The sequence below is a fragment of the Ostrinia nubilalis genome, chromosome 1, assembly GCF_963855985.1.
Source record: "Ostrinia nubilalis chromosome 1, ilOstNubi1.1, whole genome shotgun sequence".
Classification (NCBI taxonomy): Eukaryota; Metazoa; Arthropoda; class Insecta; order Lepidoptera; family Crambidae; genus Ostrinia; species Ostrinia nubilalis.
In genome coordinates, this window is record NC_087088.1 from 10978349 (window position 1) to 10999527 (window position 21179).

The 21179-nt window shown below is 46.8% G+C and overlaps 1 protein-coding gene across 1 annotated transcript; it reads left to right on the plus strand.

Moving 5' to 3' along the window:
• Nucleotides 1-1563: 1563 nt before the first annotated feature.
• LOC135085002 (agrin-like) lies at nt 1564-20788 on the plus strand. The gene is made up of 16 exons (XM_063980107.1): nt 1564-1636; nt 2284-2520; nt 2841-3056; nt 4021-4233; nt 8155-8367; nt 9187-9287; nt 9503-9617; nt 10710-10949; nt 11945-12104; nt 13137-13308; nt 13681-13822; nt 14245-14505; nt 15443-15589; nt 15801-16064; nt 16338-16869; nt 17265-20788. The coding sequence occupies exons 1-16, from the start codon at nt 1564-1566 to the stop codon at nt 17419-17421; spliced, it is 3243 nt and encodes a 1080-aa protein (XP_063836177.1). The 3' UTR covers nt 17422-20788.
• The last annotated feature ends 391 nt before the right edge of the window (nt 20789-21179 follow it).

Here is a 21179-nt window from a genome sequence, read left to right on the forward strand (position 1 = left end):
TCGTAAGCAAGAGGACAATGCCAAAGTGTGAATGATATTGTCCTAAGTATTTGACATTGTAAATTAAAGATGACCTTTGATAACCGTAATAATATAAAGGTTAGTATCAAACAGTATCCTCCAATTTTTTATTAAAAAATGCATTGTAACATTTTAAATAAAATATATTGCAATTTCTTTATTGATTTGATTACTTAGATACACAGCGCGACAGCTCCTTGTGTGTAGCCACATAGCGTTGTTGAGACGACAGTGCTAATAAACATGTAGGTATGTTTGTAAAAACGTATGTAAATCGTGACGTCGTATCGTTTTAATGTGTAAGAGCCCTTATTTCGTTTCTCATTTAATTTTGTTAATATTACGTAGGTACTTACGTCATGTGCCCGATAGGCAAGTGTTTCTGCTAAATTAAGCTGGAATGTTTAATTAAAGCAATAAAATAATTCAAAGACTCCTATTTTGTACAAATCGTCATTTTTTTCGGAGCGTATTATTTACCTAATTCGTTGGGAAAAACATTTCGATACATACGGAATAAGTAGTTTCTGAAATCCATACTTAATGATTAGATAATACTAAATAAATCAAGGTGATACTTAAAACAGAATTTACTTTAATAATGTCTTTTAGAATTTACTTAAATTATGAATAATAATGTCATGAAACGTTTTTATCGAAGAGTAAAAAACTTAAAAATGTACCTATCTGTTGTTTAAGTAACTTATCTCCTACTTGCTACCTACCTACGTATCAATTTTAAAGTATTCGTCCTCGCACAAAGGACCGCAATCCGCTCGTCTATGAAAAGGTCGGCTTATATTTTAAAGATTTTTAACGCGCATGTGCGAAGTGGTTCATTCAGACAAATGCGTCCCGACGGCAGAACAGTTACCCCCCGACTCTGGGGTGGGAAGTTTCCAATAAATCTCTATTTTACCCTATTATTTAGTGTGTGAACACTGTTGCACCTTTGTGGTATCGAGTTATATTTGTTTGAAGTTGTGCTTAAATCTGGATGTGCGTTAGGTAAGTGTTTACTTTATCGACTTTTGCTTCTAATTTGGTACTTACACCATTCTATGCACATAATTTAATTTACAATCCTATGACACCTGTATGCTTTTATCGATCAGGATTAGCTATCATTTGATATTTTTACTTGACTGCGGATGTCGTTCTATGGCTTTATTAACTAGCCTTCCCGAAATTCAGTCAACAAAATGAAACTTAGAATCAATTTATTGCTTTGATTCGTGTTTGTTTTGATTTGGCCTGGCATATTGTAAAGATTTCGTAGCTATTCGTTCAATCGATCAGCTGACGAAAAAATTCAATAAGTAATTAATTATAAACGTACACTGCTAATTAATTATGAAGGTAATAGTATACATAGGAAATATCTACATTTTTGTGTCACATGTATAAGTGAACCAAACTATATTTTTTAACAACCTTGAAATGAATATTGACGGATCGTTTCTTCTACAGCAATGGGCAGTCTCCCGGGGTACGATGTGTGATGGTGGTAAAGGGGCTCGGAGGCGGCGGCCCGGCCGCGCCATGCTGCCCGCCCGGCTGGCACAGCTGGCGTTGCTAGTGGCAGCCACCAGCGGGTGCTATCTCTTCCCCAGTGGTAAGACTTTGTTCTACCAGCGGATGCTACGAGTATCTCTTCCCCAGTGGTAAGACTGTCCCACCAGCGCATGCTATCTCTGCCCTAGCGGTAAGACAGTCATTAGTATCGTAGCACTACATGTTTAGTGTATGGTGTGTGCAGTGTTATGTAGAAAGGTCTTCTGCGGTCTTTTTCCCGGTGGTAAATGTCTACGAAATTATTTATATCCCTTTAATTTTCCACACAATACTTAATAGTGGTTAATTTAGGACTGGCGCCCAACGTGTAACAGGACTGGCGCCCAACGTGTAACTAGACTGGCGCCCAACGTGTAGGACATGCGCCCAACGTGTAAAGTGATTATTTAAATATACTTGTCTGATGGAAAGATAACATTTTGTTTAAGATTAGGTGCCTATTTTAAATAACTAATTGGAAAGCTGTTTAGCGGTAAACAAATTAATACCAATTGGAGTAATGTACCAGTACCTGTGGTCTACAGAGAAATTGTTGGCTGAATATAATTAGCGGGATGTTCTAGACGAGCGCCAGTTAGTTATCGACCGCCTGCTAAATAAATAGAAACTGTTAGGTGCGGGCCAAGCGCAGTGTTCGTCTAGATCTTAGACTTTATTTTTTAGATCTTCCTAATTGTTGCCCACCAGACGTCCCAGACCCTTGTCGCGGCGTGTCCTGCGGGCCGGGCGCGCTCTGCCGGCCGACCCCCGATGGCCACGCATACAACTGCGAGTGTCCCACGTCCTGTCCCAGCTACGGAGACCACGAGGGCTCCAGGCCTCTGTGCGCAAGCGACGCCAGGGACTACCCCGGCGAATGTGAGATGCGCAGAGCTGCTTGCGACTCCAATACTAATATTACGTTCAAATATTATGGGAAGTGTGGTGAGTTTCTTGTTTGTTTTACTCATGTGACTCTTAGGCTAAGTTTAGATGGTGCGTTACTGCGCGATCAAGAAAAACAGCGTCAAATATTTCATGGGTGTCACGAAGTATTTTACGCTGACTGTACATAAGCCTCCCCCAATGATAACCATAATGACCTGATTGGTAGCGGCCTGCATCCAGCGCCTTCCTGCTACCTTTATGAGGTTGACGGTCCACCTCTTATCCTCGTATGTCCTACATCCCACTAATTTCTCGGTGCTCAGTTTTATTTTTTGAAAACGTAAATAAGAATAAAATACAGCTAAGATTTTTCTTAGACCCCTGCGCGGGAGTAACCTGCCCAGACCCAGAAGTGTGCCAACTAGACGAGCGCCGGGCGCCATCTTGTCGCTGCGCCGAGCCCTGTCCCCTCGAGTTCTCGCCCGTCTGCGCTTCCGACGGGAAGACCTACTCCAACGAGTGCCAAATGCACCGCGAGTCCTGTCGCGCCAGGAAACAGTTGAAGATTATATTCAAGGGGCAGTGCAGTTCAGGTATGGTACCTTTTTTGAATTAAGTCTAAAATAAAGGTTGCCAGTCACACGTTGGGCGCCAACTTTTTTCGTGCCTATTTAAATCTTTCTGTTGATGTAAAAAGTGGAAGTTGACCATAACCAAAGAGTTTCCTGACTGACTTTCTTCCGCCACTTCTTAGCTCCAGCCCATATGTTGTCACGAAGTGGTGGTGCTATTTTTGGGACGTGTTTAAGCGCCCTGGAAAGGGCCTTAAGTACTGAATAAAAAACTTTGACTTTGACTTTGTCTTTCTCTGTCGAAAATACGTATGTTTTTATTAGAACCCCTAAAAACAGTTGTTAGTTAAAATACTTAAAATCTTCACTGCAACATTGAGCTTATTAAAAAAATAAAAGTTTCTATCTCCACCATGTTGGGCGCCAAAAATAATATTTTTTGTTTGCCGTTTTTAATCTATCCTGCTGTTAATGTAAAGTGGAAGATAGTAGTTGACCGTAACAAGAAGACTAGAAGATTTTTTTCAATATTGGGCTACTTGCAAGTATTATACCGACTATCGTGGGGGTAAACCCGTGCACGCAGGTGGAACGTCGTCACGGCGCTGTGGAATATGGGTAGAAGTTGACTGTAACAAGAAGAATAGGGAATCTTCATAATATCTTATTGGATTACTTACTAGCAGTATAATACCGACTTTATCGTAGGGGTAAACCCGTGCACGCAGGTGGAATGCCGCCACGGCGCTGTGGAATATTGGTAAAAGTTGACTGTAACAAAAAGAGTAGGAGATTCTTCATCATAGCTTATTTGATTACTAGCAAGTATAATACCGACTATCGTGGGGGAAAAAACCCCGTGTGCGCAGGTAGAATGCCGTCACGGCGCTGTGGAATATGGGAAGAAGTTGACTGTAACAAGAAGAATAGGGAATTTAATCTTCATAATAGTTTATTTGGTTTACAAGCAAGTATTTTATCACAGGGGTAAACCCGTGTGCGGAGGTGGAATGCCGCCACGGCGCTGAGTGCCGCGTGGAGGGCGGGGGCGCGGTCTGCGCCTGCCCCCCGGCCTGCGAGCCGGTGCTGCGGCCCGTGTGCGGCTCCGACGCGCGCACGCACGACAGCGAGTGCGAGCTGCGACGCGCCGCGTGTTTGTTAGGCCGCGAGCTGCGCGCGCTGCACGCCGGCGCTTGCGGTATGACTCCTTGCACTACTGTACAGGTGTCGCAAGCCGGTGCAGTGTTGCGGCTCGGATGCGCGCACGCACGACAGCGAGTGCGAGCTACGACGCGCTGCGTGTCTGCTAGGCCGCGAGTTGCGCGCGCTGCACGCCGGCGCTTGCGGTATGACTCCTTGCACTACTGTACTGGTGTCGCAAGCTGGTGGAGTGTTGGAGCCTGTGTGCGGCTCCGACGTGCGCACGCACGATAGCGAGTGTGTTGCGTGTCTTCTAGACCGCGAGTTGCGCGCGCTGCACGCCGGCGCTTGCGGTATGACTCCATTATGACTCCTTGCTCTACAGGCGTCGCCAGCAAGTGCAGTGTTAGGGCCAGTGTGTGGATCCGACGTTCGCACACACGATAGCGAGTGCGAGCTGCGCCGCGCCGCGTGCTTGCTAGGCCGCGAGTTGCGCGCGCTGCACGCCGGCGCTTGCGGTATGACTCCATTATGACTCCTTGCACTATTGGCGACGCGAGCCGGTGCTGCGGCCCGTGTGCGGCTCCGACGCGCGCACGCACGACAGCGAGCGCGAGCTACGACGCGCTGCGTGTCTGCTCGGCCGCGAGTTACGCGCGCTGCACGCCGGCGCTTGCGGTATGACTCCTTGCACTACTGTACAGGTGTCGCAAGCCGGTGCAGTGTTGGAGCCAGTGTGTGGATTCGACGTTCGCACGCACGACAGTGAGTGCGAGCTGCGCCGCGCCGCGTGCTTGCTAGGCCGCGAGCTGCGCGCGCTGCACGCCGGCGCTTGCAGTATGACTCCTTGCACTACAGGGGTCGCGAGCCGGTGCTGCGGCCCGTGTGCGGCTCCGACGCGCGCACGCACGACAGCGAGTGCGAGCTGCGACGCGCTGCGTGTTTGCTAGGCCGCGAGCTGCGCGCGCTGCACGCCGGCGCTTGCGGTATGACTCCATTAGGACTCCTTGCACCACAGGCGTTGCAAGCCGATGCAGTGTTGGGGCCAGTGTGTGGGACCGACGCGCGCACGCACTATAGCGAGTGCGAGCTGCGCGCGCTGCACGCCGGCGCTTGCGGTATGACTCCTTGCACTACTGTACAGCTGTCGCAAGCCGGTGCTGTGTTGGGGCCAGTGTGTGGGACCGACGCGCGCACGCATGATAGCGAGTGCGAGTTGCGCCGCGCCTCGTGCTTGCTAGACCGCGAGTGACGCGCGCTGCGCGCCGGCGCTTGCGGTATGACTCCTGCGGCCTGTGTGCGGATCCGACGCGCGCACGCACGACAGCGAGTGCGAGCTGCGACGCGCTGCGTGCTTGCTAGGCCGCGAGTTGCGCGCGCTGTACGCCGGCGCTTGCGGTATGACTCCTTGCACTATTGTATAGGTGTCGCAAGCCGGTGGAGTGTTGGGGCCAGTGTGTGGCTCCGACGTGCGCACGCACGATAGCGAGTGTGTTACGTGTCTTCTAGACCGCGAGTTGCGCGCGCTGCACGCCGGCGCTTGCGGTATGACTCCATTATGACTCCTTGCACTACAGGCGTCGCAAGCCGGTGCAGTGTTCGGGCCAGTGTGTGGGACCGACGCGTGCACGCACTATAGCGAGTGCGAGCTGCGCCGCGCCGCGTGCCTGCTAGGCCGCGAGCTGCGCGCGCTGCACGCCGGCGCTTGCGGTATGACTGCAATATGACTCCTTGCACTACAGGCGTCGCAAGCCGGTGCAGTATTGGGGCCAGTGTGTGGGACCGAAGCGCGCACGCACGACAGCGAGTGCGAGCTACAACGCGCTGCGTGCTTGCTAGGCCGCGAGCTGCGCGCGCTGCACGCCGGCGCTTGCGGTATGACTCCTTGCACTACTGTACAGGTGTCGCAAGCCGGTGCAGTGTTGGGGCCAGTGTGTGGGACCGAAACGCGCACACACGATAGCGACTGCGAGCTGCGCCGCGCCGCGTGCTTGCTAGGCCGCGAGCTGCGCGCGCTGCACGCCGGCGCTTGCGGTATGACTCCATTATGACTCCTTGCACTACAGGCGTCGCAAGCCGGTGGAGTGTTGGGGCCAGTGTGTGGGACCGAAGCGCACACGCATGATAGCGAGTGCGAGCTGCGCCGCGCCGCGTGCCTGCTAGACCGAGAACTGCGCGCGCTGCACGCCGGCGCTTGCGGTATGACTCCTTGCACTACTATACAGGTGTGGCGAGCCGGTGCAGTGTTGCGGCTCGGATGCGCGCACACACGACAGCGAGTGCGAGCTACGACGCGCTGCGTGCTTACTAGGCCGCGAACTGCACGCGCTGCACGCCGGCGCTTGCGGTATGACTCCTTGCACTACTATACAGGTGTCGCGAGCCGGTGCAGTGTTGCGGCTCGGATGCGCGCACACACGACAGCGAGTGCGAGCTGCGCCGCGCCGCGTGCTTGCTAGGCCGCGAGCTGCGCGCGCTGCACGCCGGCGCTTGCGGTATGACTCCTTGCACTACTGTACAGGTGTCGCAAGCCGGTGCAGTGTTTTGGGCTAGTGTGCAGGTCCGACGCGCGCACGCACGATAGCGAGTGTGTTGCGTGTCTTCTAGACCGCGAGTTGCGCGCGCTGCACGCCGGCGCTTGCGGTATGACTCCATTATGACTCCTTGCACCACAGGCGTCGCGAGCCAGTGCAGTGTTGGCCAGTGTGCGGCTCCGATGCGCGCACGCACGACAGCGAGTGCGAGCTGCGCCGCGCCGCGTGTCTTCTAGGCCGCGAGCTGCGCGCGCTGCACGCCGGCGCTTGCGGTATGACTACATTATGACTCCTTGCACTACAGGCGTCGCGAGCCGGTGCAGTGTTGGAGCCAGTGTGCGGCTCCGACGCGCGCACGCATGATAGCGAGTGCGAGCTGCGCCGCGCCGCGTGCTTGCTAGGACGCGAGCTGCGCGCGCTGCACGCCGGCGCTTGCGGTATGACTCCATTATGACTCCTTACACTACAGGCGTCGCAAGCCGGTGCAGTGTTGGGGCCAGTGTGTGGGACCGAAGCGCGCACGCACGACAGCGAGTGCGAGCTGCGCCGCGCCGCGTGCTTACTAGGCCGCGAGCTGCGCGTGCTGCACGCCGGCGCTTGCGGTATGACTCCTTGCACTACTGTACAGGTGTCGCAAGCCGGTGCAGTGTTGCGGCTCGGATGCGCGCACACACGACAGCGAGTGCGAGCTGCGCCGCGCCTCGTGCTTGCTAGACCGCGAGTTACGCGCGCTGCGCGCCGGCGCTTGCGGTATGACTCCTTGCACTACAGGCGTCGCGAGCCGGTGCAGTGTTGCGGCCAGTGTGCGCCCGCGCTATACAGGGTGGAATTTTGTAATGCCACCTGGAGGGAAAGTACTCTTAATACTGCAGATAGAAAATTTTACTGAAGAAAACATTCCTTTATTTTTGAAAAGAAAGAGAACTGAATTCATAGATTTTCGAAAAAATTTCGAAAATTCACTACCATACCATACAATTTTCTGTACATAATTAAAATAATTTAAGATTTTATGGATTTCCTTTCATTTGATTTATCAAGTTTGTTAAAGAGATTTCATCCTTATACTTGACCCTAACGATCGATGCAATAAAAATACAGGGTGTAATTTTTAACAGATTTTAGTTGGTTCGATTCCTGGGTAAAAGAAATATTTTTTTGGAAATCTTTGAATGCAGTTCTATTTCTTTTCAAAAATAAAGGAATGTTTTCTTTGAGATTTTTTTTCAATCTACAATATTAAGAGTACTTTCCCTCCAGGTGGCATTACAAAATTCCACCCTGTATACGCGCATGAGTCAGCAGGGGCGCGTCGACAGATGTCGCCACAGAGTTATCTTACCGGTTTTGAAAAATGGTTACACACAGGCTGAATACTCGAGGATATTGTGATGAGCATTTTGCCTATATTTCCCTTGCTACAATAATTAAAAAATCTCTTTTAGGTTCAAACGGCGTCTGCGCGGGCCGCGTGTGCCCCCACGGCGGCGAGTGCGTAGCGACGGGCGGGCGCGGCGTTTGTCGCTGCCCTCGCTGCTCCAACGAGTTCGCTCCCGTGTGCGGCTCCGACGGGATATCCTACGGCAACCGCTGCAAGCTGCAGCTGGAGGCTTGCAGGCACCGCCGCGACGTGCAGGTGTTATACGACGGGCCCTGCAGTAAGTCATGATGACGCTTTAACTATTATTACTAGCTAGCTCTACCTACTTTTGTTAGCCTTCGCTGCTCCAACGAGTTCGCTCCCGTGTGCGGCTCCGACGGGATATCGTACGGCAACCGCTGCAAGCTGCAGCTGGAGGCTTGCAGGCACCGCCGCGACGTGCAGGTGTTATACGACGGGCCCTGCAGTAAGTCATGATGACGCTTAAACTATATTATTAGCTCTACTATTGTTAGCCCGCGCTGCTCAGATACAAAATGAATTATGATATAGACAACTAGCTTTCCGCCCGCGGCTTCGCCCGCGTGGAATTTTGTCTGTCACAGAAAAACTTTATCGCGCGCGTCCCTGTTTCAAAAACCGGGATAAAAACTATCCTATGTTCTTTCCCGGGACTCAAACTATCTCTATGCCAAATTTCATCAAAATCGGTTGCGAGGTTTAAGCGGGAAAGCGTAACAGACAGACAGACAGACAGAGTTACTTTCGCATTTATAATATTAGTTGGGATTGGGATAACAAATCATCAAACTAGTTACAAATTACCATAGATTTTATTTACTTGCTTAGTGCGTTAATGAGGGTTTTCGCGATTGAAAAATCCGCCAGATGGCAATACGTAGACGCGAGGTCCAAATGCTGCATGGTTGGTTATTTTTGACATGACATTGACAGATATGTCAAAATCCACCAATCACGCAGCAGTCAGACCCTACATCCCGCCATCTGGCGGATTTTTCAATCGCGAACACCCTCATTGGTATAAATGTAAATTCTTATTTTTGTAGCAGTAGTTTCAATACCGTTTTTTTTTCAGACGGCTGTGAAAACAAGAAGTGCGAGTTCTACGCTGTTTGCGAGAGCGACGGTGTTTCGGAAGCGAGCTGCGTCTGCCCCAAGCACTGCGAAGAAGGAACTGTAAGTAGGACCTATTTTTACAGCCATTATTTATTTGTACCATATTGTTTGGCAGCAATAAACTATTTCAATTAATTTGAAATCAAGTCTTAGAGTTAAACTTTCTATAAAATAAATGGTCTCATTAATCAATTTTGTTCGATTTGAGAACCAAAATGAGTTTAGAACTGGAATACCAGGATAGTTGATACCTAATTGATAAATGATTTTGCCAGGAGACCGAAGAAGTGTGCGGCAACGACAACCAAACGTACAGCAGCGTATGCGCATTACGCGACGTAGCGTGCCGCGAGAAGAGGAGGCTGCATATCAAGCATATGGGGTCCTGCGGTGAGTGATGTGTTTTGCATAGCAATCTATACTTATAATAAATCTGTAGAGAGGTCAATTCTGTACATGAAATATATTTTCAAAATAACTATCAGGGGGTGATTAGTGATCGATACTGATGCCAAAAATGCAATCAGTAAAATTTTTGTCTGTCTGTCTGTCTGTCTGTCTGTCTGTCTGTCTGTCTGTCTGTCTGTCTGTATGTTCCTTATAGAAACAAAAACTACTCAACGGATTTTAACGAAACTTGGTACAATTATTCTTCATACTCCTGGGCAGGTTATAGGATACTTAAGAATTCCCACGGGAACGGGAATTAGCGGGAAAATCCTTTTGTATGAAAAAACTAAACCGCTTAAGTTGGACGCTTGAAATTTGGCATGCAGGTACCTTAGTAAACTTAAAGCTTAGTTACAACAGGATATTGCAAAATTCCCACGGGAACGGGAGTTACCGGGAAAAAACATATGTATGAAAAAATCTAAACCGCGTAATATAGACGCTTGAAATTTGGCATGCAGGTACCTTAGTAAACATAAAGCTTAGTTACAACAGGATATTGCAAAATTCCCACCGGAACGGGAGTTAGCGGGAAAAAAAATTGTATGAAAAAATCTAAACCGCGTAAGATAGATGAAGGGGGTAAAACGGGATCCACGCGTACGAAGTCGCGGGCGGCCGCTAGTAATAGCATAAAAATACTCCGACTAAACAAGACCTGGTGCCTGGATGTGAACGGTGAAAGAACGGTCGTTGTGGAAATCCTTCGGGGAGGCCTTTGTCCGGCAGTGGACGTCATTTGGTTGAAACGAACGAATCAATAAGACCATAAAGTGGCGAGCATTTATATCTGCTGAGAGCTGTTTTATTTTCACCATATTTTGACCGTTATGAAAAAGTTTTCAAAGTAAAACATCTTTTCTTTAACACTGAAAGTGTTATCCTTAAGATTATCGCAGAATCCTGCGCCTGCTAAAGTGTTAAAGATGCAGCTGTTGCACGTGTCTTGCCACCATATTTTGAGCTTTACGAAAAACTCTACTACCAAATAAAAATCACCGTTATCCTTACTAAATAAGGTTCATTTCACAGAATCCTGCGCCGGCATCCAATGCCCGGCCGGCACGTGGTGTGCGCGCGGCGCTTGCGCGTGCGCAACTCCATGCGCCGATGCTGAGAGGGAGCCAGTGTGTTCTAACACGAAGCAGACGTTTGTTCATGAATGTGCTCTGCAGAAAGCTGCCTGTGAGGCTCGCATGAGAGGAGAACCGCCTATACACGTCGCTTACTATGGCGAGTGCGCTGATTCGGCTGACGAGAATAGTACTGCAGGTTAGTTAAGCTGTATTTGTAATAAAGAGGGAGCCGATGTGCTCGAACACGAAGCAGACGTTTGTACCTACACGAGTGCGCTCTGCAAAAGTCAGCCTGCGAGGCTCGCATGAGAGGAGAACCGCCTATACACGTCGCTTATTATGGGGAGTGCGCTGATTCGGCTGACGAGAATACTACTGCAGGTTAGTTAAGCTGTATTTGTAATAAAGAGGGATCCAGTGTGCTCCAACACGAAGCAGACGTTCGTGCATGAATGTGCTTTGCAGAAAGCGGCCTGTGAGGCTCGAATGAGAGGAGAACCGCCCATACACGTCGCTTACTATGCGAGTGTGCTGATTCAGCTGACGAGAATAGTTACTACTGCAGGTTAGTTATGATGAATTTATTATAATATAGAGGGAGCCAGTGTGTTCCAACACGAAGCAGACGTTTGTACACGAGTGCGCTCTGCAAAAGGCGGCCTGTGAGGCTTGCATGAGAGGAGAACCGCCTATACACGTCGCTTACTATGGCGAGTGCGCTGATTCTGCTGATGAGAATACTACTGCAGGTTAGTTAAGCTGTATTTGCTATATAGAAGACCTGATGTGCTCTAATTAGACCTTCGTGCATGAGTGCGCGCTGCAGACAGCGGCCTGTGAGGATCGCATGAGAGGAGAGCCGCCTATACACGTCGCTTACTATGGCGAGTGCGCTGATTCGGTTGACGAGAATACTACTGCAGGTTAGTTATGCTGTATTATGTGTTACATAGAAGAGCCGATGTGCTCTAAGTAGCCCTTTATGTATGAATGCGCTTTGCAGAAAGCGGCCTGTGAGACTCGCATGAGAGGGGAACCGCCTATACACGTCGCTTATCGATTGTTGTCATTTTTTCCTGCGACTGTCTATGACTCTGCTAGACTATTATTTGAAAGAAGAAAGAAAATAACTTTATTTTGGCAACAAACTCAGGCAACAATTATTTCATGTTCAATTTTTTTATCTTTCAGGAACGAACAAGTCAGTCAGGATAGTGGACAGCAACGAAATCCGCACTGGAGACGAGACCGCAGAGAGTTCCAGCGAGCCGGGAACTAGTACAGCAGTATGCGCAAGAGTGCAGTGCGCGTATGAAGCTACCTGCGCAGTCGACGCTAATGGACAACCCAGGTCAGTAAACAACAGATGTCTTTAGTTAGGTTTCCATGCCATTCCCACTTTATGTGTCACCTAGTTTGCAGCAATGAGGTTACGACACTGGTATTTGTAGTATGTAGAAGCAGGCCTGGCTCACTCCGCGCGGTACATCCGATAATTACCTACAGCAAAGCGCCCCGCCGGCGGGTATTATATCAGTCGAGTGTCACGCGCGCGCCCGTCAGGACGCTGACGTGCGTTGTAGTATGATTATAATTCTATGATCGAAGTATTATTTAAAAATGGACATAAAGAGAAAGAAATATTGTGCGGCGTTCGGGTGTTTAAATTCGAAAAGAAATCTACCGGATTTATCTTTTTTTTTTCGCTTCCCAAAGATGCTGAAAGGTTTGTTGGCCATGTAGGTAATCAATAATTCTTAGGATAGTATAGGAACCTAACCTACTATGACTACTGCTCAGAATGCGTTCGTTCGTTTCAGCCAAATGACGTCCACTGCTGGACAAAGGCCTCTCCCAAGGTTTTCCATAATGAATGCATACTTACCTACATATTACGTATCTCATTAAAAATAAGTAGATTAATTATTTTTTCACTAGACAGCAACCCTAACAGCGTAAGAAGAGTTCAGAGGCACATGATAGAAAGAGACAAAACTTGTAGGTGAATAAAATTGTAGGTACGTAGTGCTGTGCGAGCTGAATTCCACTGTATCGCGTCGCAGCAAGACTCGCATTTATTTAAATCGTCTTGCGGAGTAATCCTTCTGTACCTGTACTATTACTTATTCTGTGGTAGAAGCCCGCTACCAACCGGTCATTATGGAAATCATTGGGGGAGGCCTAAGTTCAACAGTCGACGTCCTATGGCTGAAATGATGATGATCATTGATAATCCGCCAGTGGCTAATGATGAAAAATGATGCACCAGTAGTTCGTTATTTGTTCATCTATTTCATTGTGCAAAGTTAAGTCGTCCTTCAAATCTATTTAACTGTATGAAATTTGGTCATCCTAATAATTGATAATTAATTATTCTTACCAGATGTGCCTGTTTATTCGACTGTGCTGCTGCAGCGGCTGCGGCTGCGTCGTCAGCCCCAGTGTGCGCGTCAGACTTGCGACTGTACCCTACACTGTGCCACATGAAATTAGAAGCCTGCAGGCGACAGGAAGACTTGAGGCTGCGACCGCTGCCTTTGTGTCGAGGGTTAGAGGTATTGACCAGAAAGTTTTGCTAAAATAACGTTGTTGAAGAACCAAAGTGGTTCTCGAATCAAAACCACTTCTCAGCAAGAGTCCTGTATTTATGAGTAACACAAGAAGATAGCTGGTAGCGGCTTAATGAATGAAGCTTAAATTGACTAGCAGTGAACTACTTATGACTGAAATGATGATGTTGATGATGAAGGCTAGTGTTACGAAATTCCGAGTGTTAAAATTAGAATACAAAGCCTTGTATGCAAAATTTCCCCGCTAATCTTAAAAATAGATTGTTGGTTGCAATAGATACAGTTTTTTTACGTGACGTCGTCCATAAATATAAGTTCCATGGTCATTTGGTTATTACCACTGTTATTGCTTTGCAGTTCAGGCCGTGTGGCGATGACGAGCCAGTTATGGACTCTGATGGGCGTCCATTGGATTGCGGCGGGGGCCCTCACCGGAAAGACTGTCCTGTTGGCAGCTACTGTCATCATACTGCAAAGGCAGCTCGGTGTTGCAGAAAAGGTACTTTCTTTTGTTCTGGTTTTTCTTGGTTATGAGGTACTATCGGCCACAGTTTCAGCTACCCATTTCCGGTCATGTCGTCTTGTTCTATCGCAAAGAATCACCATTTGATGAGAGCGAACTGTAGCCGATAGTACATAGATATTAATGTTAATAAACGGTGTATTGGTATGATGACCATCAACAGAGGTGAAGTTTATTAGATGTTGTAAAAATTTGTTTCGTAAGTCATTTCTGCATGTTTCTAAAATTACACTCAAAGGTAGATTCAAGTCATGAATCGATGTTTGAGTTAGAATATATTTTTTATTGTTGTTTCAAAATGAGTTGAATAAGTTATAGGTGACTTTTGGTTTTTATTTAGTTTTTGAGGGAAACCAACTGTAACTTTAGTCAATATTTACGGTACATTTTTGTTCCAGAAAAAGGCCTAGTCGAAACCAAGGGGTGCCAAGAGTCGTGGCACGGCTGCTGCTCCGACGGGGTCACTCCCGCGAGAGGGCCCGGCGGCGTGGGGTGCCCTTCGCAGTGCGGGTGCCATAGGCTGGGTTCCGTATCCGAGCAATGTGACGAAAGCGGCCAGTGCGTGTGTAGGCCGGGCGTCGGTGGCTTGAAATGTGATAGATGTGAGCCTGGTTACTGGGGACTGCCGAGGATCGGGACTGGGCATACTGGGTGTATACGTGAGTAAAATTAAAATACTGGCCAGTTTTATGACACTGTTTAAAATTACTACAACGATGATAAATAATGAAGTTTTTGTTCAGAAAAAATGTAAGTTTCGTACTAGGTGAGAAAGTTTGTGAGGATTAATATTTCTTTGCTACTCTTGAGCAGAAACTACTGAACTGATTTTTATGAAAGGAGAATGGGCGCAGCCCATACAAAAAAAACCCAGGCCCGGCGCAAGTCAAATGTATCTCAAAAAATAGACAATATTGTGGACATAATTAATCCATAGTAGCTTATCCAAAAATCGATGGCTAAAAGTGAGATATTGCTTCAGAGGAGTGGGTACAACACGGGTGTTTGACATGATTTTTGTCTTGTTCATGTTTATTTTAAGACCCACTTGTTGAGAGGCTCTACTGAGGCCATCGAGCATTGTGCTTAGATCCTCACGGTCTCAGCCATGACTACGATATCGTCCGCGTATCGAAAATGGGTGATATACTCGCCGTTGATATTTATGCCGAATCCGCTTCAGTCCAGAAGTTTGAAAACATCTTCCAGGGCAGTAGTGAACAGTTTCGGAGATATGACATTTCCCTGTCTCACCCCTCGCTGCAGCTGGATGGGTTTCGAGTTCTGATCCTGGAAGCGGACCGACATTGTGGCGTTTTCGTACAAGGTCTTCAACTTGAGGCATACAAGTTTTAAAGACAAAAAAATATTGCCAGGTTCACAAAGATCCATTGTTAAAATCCATAACTACTCCTATGGAAAAAATAGCAATATCTCACTTTTAGCCATCGATTTTTGTATAAGCTACTATGGATTAATTATGTCCTCAATATTGTCTATTTTTTGAGATACATTCGACTGGCGCCGGGCCTGGGTTTTTTTTGCCCATTCTCCTTTCACAGTAAACATCACACTACCCAAGTTATTTTGTTTCAGCATGCGGCTGCTCGGCGTTCGGTTCAGTTCGCGAAGACTGCGAGCAGATGACCGGCCGCTGCGTGTGCAAGCCCGGCATCCAGGGGCAGAAGTGCACCGTGTGCTCCAACCACGAGCACACGCTCGGCCCTAACGGCTGCTTCGACCGTTAGTAGCATTTTGAACTCTGTGTCCTTTGAATAAGGTTGCTTTTTGACGCGAGAACTGCGAGCAAATGATCGGCCGCTGCGTGTGCTCTAACCACGAGCACACGCTCGGCCCTAACGGCTGCTTCGATGTTAATAGCATTTTGAACTCTGTGCCTTTTGAGTAAGGTTTTTATTTTATTCTAAAGTAAACATAAGTGTTTTGTTAACAGCGGAGTCGACCCAACTGCCAGCGACCAACTGCGACCGCATGACGTGCTACTTCGGCGCCTACTGCGTCGTCCGCAGCGGGCTCGCGACCTGCGAGTGCGGCGCCACCGAGTGCCCGCCCTCCGACGGGCCCTCAGTATGCGGCAGCGACGGCCGCACCTACCTCTCCACCTGCCACCTCAGGTCCCACGCCTGCCGCACCCAATCCGACGTCGTCGCCCAGGCCTTCGGACCCTGCGCAGAAGAAACCCCCCACGTCAGGCGAGGTACCCGCTCAGCCGACCCTCCCCGCACCAAACGACGCCCATCACCAATCAGAGAACCCGTATCGATACTAAAACACTCCGAACACTCTTCCACCAACTCTCTCCAGTTCACCGACGCTTCCGTAGACACCAGCGATAGCGGCAAGCCCGACAGCCCCGACCCTGAGCTCAGCTGCGTCGACATCCTCCCGCCGGTCGGATACCGCTAGATTACGAGCTAGACAGTAGATTCCGCACCGATCGTTAATTTAAGATATTACAATTAATTCACAGAGAGTTTCGTTATCGAAGATAGAGATGAGCCGAGCTGTGTGCCGAAGTCGAAGCCAAAGATTGATTTTGAGGAAGATGAGTTGACGAATGAGGTGGAAGAGGATTATTTGTTGTACGAAGAGTTTGTGGAGGAGTCATCTGATATGTATAAGGTGCCGTTGTTCGATGGGAGCGCGAGGATGACGGCTCGGACTAGGTTGCCGGCGAAGCGTTTTGATATTTGGGCGGAGGTGTCTGCTGTTTGCGGGACGGGGGCGTTAGTGAGCGCTTCAGGGACGCGGGACCATTTGTGGCTTGGTTACGTCGGGGAGAGGGCTGTTTTGCGTTGGGACTCGGGGAGTGGACCAGCAGAGCTGCACTCTGGGAAGGTGAAGATAGACGGCCGCTCGAAGGTGTCAGCGAGGAGATACAAGAAAGACGCAATGCTGCGGGTCGGCTCGGCCACGGCGAGGGGGTCGGCGCCGGGTCGGATGACTTCGCTAGACGTCGACCCTTTCATCTACGTCGGCCATCCACCTGAAAATGTTACGAGGTGAGTTATGTTTTATGACGTAATAATAACCATCATAATATTATTCGATTCAGCGTCACATACTCGTATAGAGTCAGTCATCTTATAGGCAAGTTCTGACTTTTTTTTCTGCTGCGGTGTCATATAATTTAACTTTACATAAATAAGTATGAGTTGAAGTTAAGTTTCACATAATATGTATACAGTTAGGTATACAGAAAAAGCTGCAGATAAATCAATCATCATCACGTAGGGTATAGACCCCGGTTGTGGCCACTGTACCATTTTTGGGGGTACAGTACCTACATAAGTTACCTATTATTTTGTGGCGGTACTTATACCTCTACCAGACCAGATATAAAAATTCACTTAACTCATCAGCCATTTCTACTGGTAACAAAGCCGTTCTTCTCCAGATTATCCGGCGCCAGCCTCCACGGGTTCGTAGGCTGCGTGCACCGACTTCGCGTGAGCGGGCGTGACGTCATCCCGCCATCGCGCGGGCTACACGTCACTTCGCACGGGATCCGTCCGTGCACCCCCCACAATCTGGCCCGGCTCGTATGTCCTTGAATTGTTGATTATTGTCAATGTTATCATTGATTTTTAACGAAATTGTAATTCAGCTGCTGGTACAGTATTTTTTTTTGTTTAAGCAAGTATTACGAACTGCACCTTTGATCGAGACGCTAAGTACACCGATCTTACCATTAATCTTTGTTTTGTCAGGAGAAGTACACGAGTAACTAGTAGGGTATCACTACCGCAGGCCACTACCAACGGGTCAATATGAAAATCATTAGGGGAGGCCTATGTTCAGCAATGGATGTCCTGTGGCTGAAATGATGATGATGATGAGGCTATAACTCGTAGGTATAACTCGTTAGGTAACTCGTAACATTAACACCCGAAAATGTAATATTTGTTGTTAAATCTGTTGTCGATGATTTTAATGTTGCTGTAAATCAGCAGCTGATTAACTACAATATTTTAAACTCTACAATATTTTAACAAAGCCTATATTGCAAGGTATACTGGAGTTCATTTATAGAAATAAACTACATTCCATCAGCACAGTGGTTTTGCCGTATCTGGAAGCTATCCAAACTGTGACCAAAAGAGAAGAACGTAAAGGCGTAGAAACTGCGACGCGAGCCAAATCCACGAAATACATTCTTTTCTTCAGTGAAAATGAGGCTTAATATTAGTCTAAACAAGATGTAAATTGGCGTATTAAACTATGTAAATGCTCGTTATTCGGCAGCTATTCTGATAAGATTACAATGAGAGTGTTTAAAGAAGAATTATCGCGCGCGAAGGAAAGAAAATTGCGGTATTCGTTAATTATCGTGTTTTATTTACCGCTTAATAGTGGTTTTTTTATTCTCTATTGAATAAAAATATCATATTTACATTTCAGTATGTTAATAAAAAATATTGATATCAAAGGACAATGTTCGTTCTCCATACATTGTTCGCCTAAGAACCAACAATTTTGACATATTACTACCCGAAAGCGAAATAATATGATTCTGTGTGTAAGAACAATGATTCCTGATGGACACTTGCCATAAAATTAATGATTAAGAATATTAAATCACAGCGATTTTATAATATGTCGTTTATGACAACATGGCGTCTAATGTATTGTGTGAATGTATGAACACCGATTCGCGAAAAATGTTTTGTATTGTCGTCACGCCGAGTCGCAGCCAAATAGTATAAAATAATAGAACAAGTTTTAGAAATACAACTCGGCATTCCACTTTTATAATATGCCCACATATTGCACGTAAATAAACAACATGAATCGTAGGTTGTTTCCACCCTTGTCATCTGACACATGAAATAAACTCCTATTGTATTATAGATATCGAAGCCGAATCGTATATAATAATAGAATGGGTTTTGCAGATCACTCGGGATTCCACTTTTATAAAAAACCTACATATTGCATAAAAATAACACGAATCATGAGTTTTCATTTCACCATTTACATCTGATACGAGATAACAAACTCCTATCTCCATGACTACCGTCGTAGTCTATGCCAAAGACTACAATATTTTAAGCAAGAAGTTTCAAACCTTAGCGGCTACAGTAACCCCTGGGCCACATACATCATGATAACATTCGGTCGACACCGGAACGAAGTCTTGCGATTATGCAAAAAAGCATCGTATTCTAGTGCGGCTATATCACGTTCAACCGGGGTTTTAATTCGACTAAATTCCTGACTAAAGACTGGAAGAAAATACGCCGCATTGTATGAGCACTTCGTGTTCGTTAAAGCGGCTTCAGATCTAGAGCCCACATAGTTTTCTTTCCAATAATATCCGCAAGTAGCGCTGCATGATCTTTACAACAAAAACGGCAATAGTTATTAAGGTGCCAAAATTATATGATTACTTTGGCACGGTATTATACACGTTCGAAGATTTGTCATTTTCATTCATTTCATCATCATCATCATCATTTCAGCCACAGGACGTCCACTACTGAACATAGGCCTCCCCCAATGACTTCCACATCGCACGGTTGGTAGCGGCCTGCATCCAGCGCCTTCCCGCTACCTTTATCAGGTCGTCGGTCCACCTTGTGGTGGGTTGACATTGCAGAATATGACTTTTGATAGGTTCATCATAGAATTCGGCGGGGATATCCTCACGGAGGAAGTTCGAAAAAGGGCGGAACAAGATCTTATAATAATGCAAGGCCGAAGCTGTAACGCGAGTGCTCCTACGTGTAATCCGGCGAGTATGCAATAAATAGTAATGTCTGGTAAATAGCGGTAATACGTATCGTTCGTTCGTTCGTTTCAGCCGAAAAGACGTCCACTGCTGGACAAAGGCCTCCCCCAAGGATTTCCACGAAGACCGATCCTGCACCGCTCGCATACAGGCACCTCCCGCGACCTTCACCAGATCGTCGGTCCACCTAGTGGGAGGCCTGCCCACACTACGTCTTTCGGCTCGTGGTCGCCACTCAAGAACTTTCCTGCCCCAGCGGCCATCAGCTCTACGAGCTATGTGCCCCGCCCCGTCTATGTCTATATGCGCTACGATTACAGGGTATCATTTTGCATAGTTGCAAGACTTCACTCCGCTGCTGTCAAATCAATGTCGCATAATGTTATCGCAATGTGTGTGGCCCTTGGCCAAATCACAGAAGCCTATGCGAAGAAAGAGCACTTGAATGACAATGAAAATCAGGGTTACCATTTTATAAGATCTCCTCACTATTGAGGGTAACAAAGTAACATTAATAATCTAGCCATTAATTACATTTATTACCTATACGAGAAAGTAAAGCAACATGCGGTTTTATTTTAATTTGTAAAATATTTGTAACAGTTTGTTCTAAGTTTAGTTTTACAACAGTATTGCTGTTTCAGCTGTCACTGTGAAGCTTTGGGATAATAAATAAATAGAAAAAATATTAACATAAATATTTATTTAAGTTTTTATGTTCATTATCATAATATGCCAATTTAAGTTACACTGTGTGACAGTCTTTGACACTAAACAAACTCTTCAGCTTAATAATACCTACCTACAGGGCGTTTTTATAGTTACTCTTGCTGATGAAACAAGAAGGGTTGATTCTACTACTGAAATACAACTACTTTTCTTACAGGACCAATATCAAATTCTCAAAAAAATTCACATTCTCGTGAAGGTGATAATTTCTATGGAGAGGTTTTTTTTTATATTCGGTCTCTTGGGATAAGTTATTCCATTTGAGCAGTAGAATTAATCCTTTTTATTTGATCACATATAAAAATAACACAAGTGTTTAGGAAAACTTCTTCTTTGGTATGGTATCACTACGGAGTTATAATGGCGGCAACTCTGTATCACTGACTTGTAACTTTCAAACAGTATGAATAATAAGGGCACCACATTGGTTTTCTTTCTGAAAAAAGGCTTTCACTTTTAGTACTAACCTCAGATCATAGAAAGAGAATAGATATGAAGTCGCGCGTAACTACAACGAGAACCAGTGTCCCCACATTTCCCCCACCACAGCTCCCACACACACATTCAACTGTGTAAAAACAAAGCGACTGAGAGTCAACGACAACATGTGCAACCGGCTTAAAAGTGCTGTGATTGGCCAGAAGGCGTGCCTTATGGCCAATCAATGGCCGCGTGACGTGACGCACACTTTGAAAAAAGCAATTAGAGAGAAGAAAGATAAAATGGAGTCGATAAGATATCGATACTTTAAATCCTGGGGGCAAGGCTCGAAATTGGTTTAAAAAATGCTTGTATGAAAACCTTTTTATTATTATACGTTATTATTATGTTCTTTAACGATTTTTGCATAAA

Coding starts and splice junctions, on each gene's coding strand:
- LOC135085002 (XM_063980107.1), top strand. CDS start 1,564: ATGCTGCCCGCCCGGCTGGCACAGCTGGCGTTGCTAGTGGCAGCCACC. Junction 3,057..4,020: donor CAAGGGGCAGTGCAGTTCAG/GTATGGTACCTT, acceptor ATTTTATCACAG/GGGTAAACCCGTGTGCGGAG. Junction 16,870..17,264: donor CCACCTGAAAATGTTACGAG/GTGAGTTATGTT, acceptor GTTCTTCTCCAG/ATTATCCGGCGCCAGCCTCC.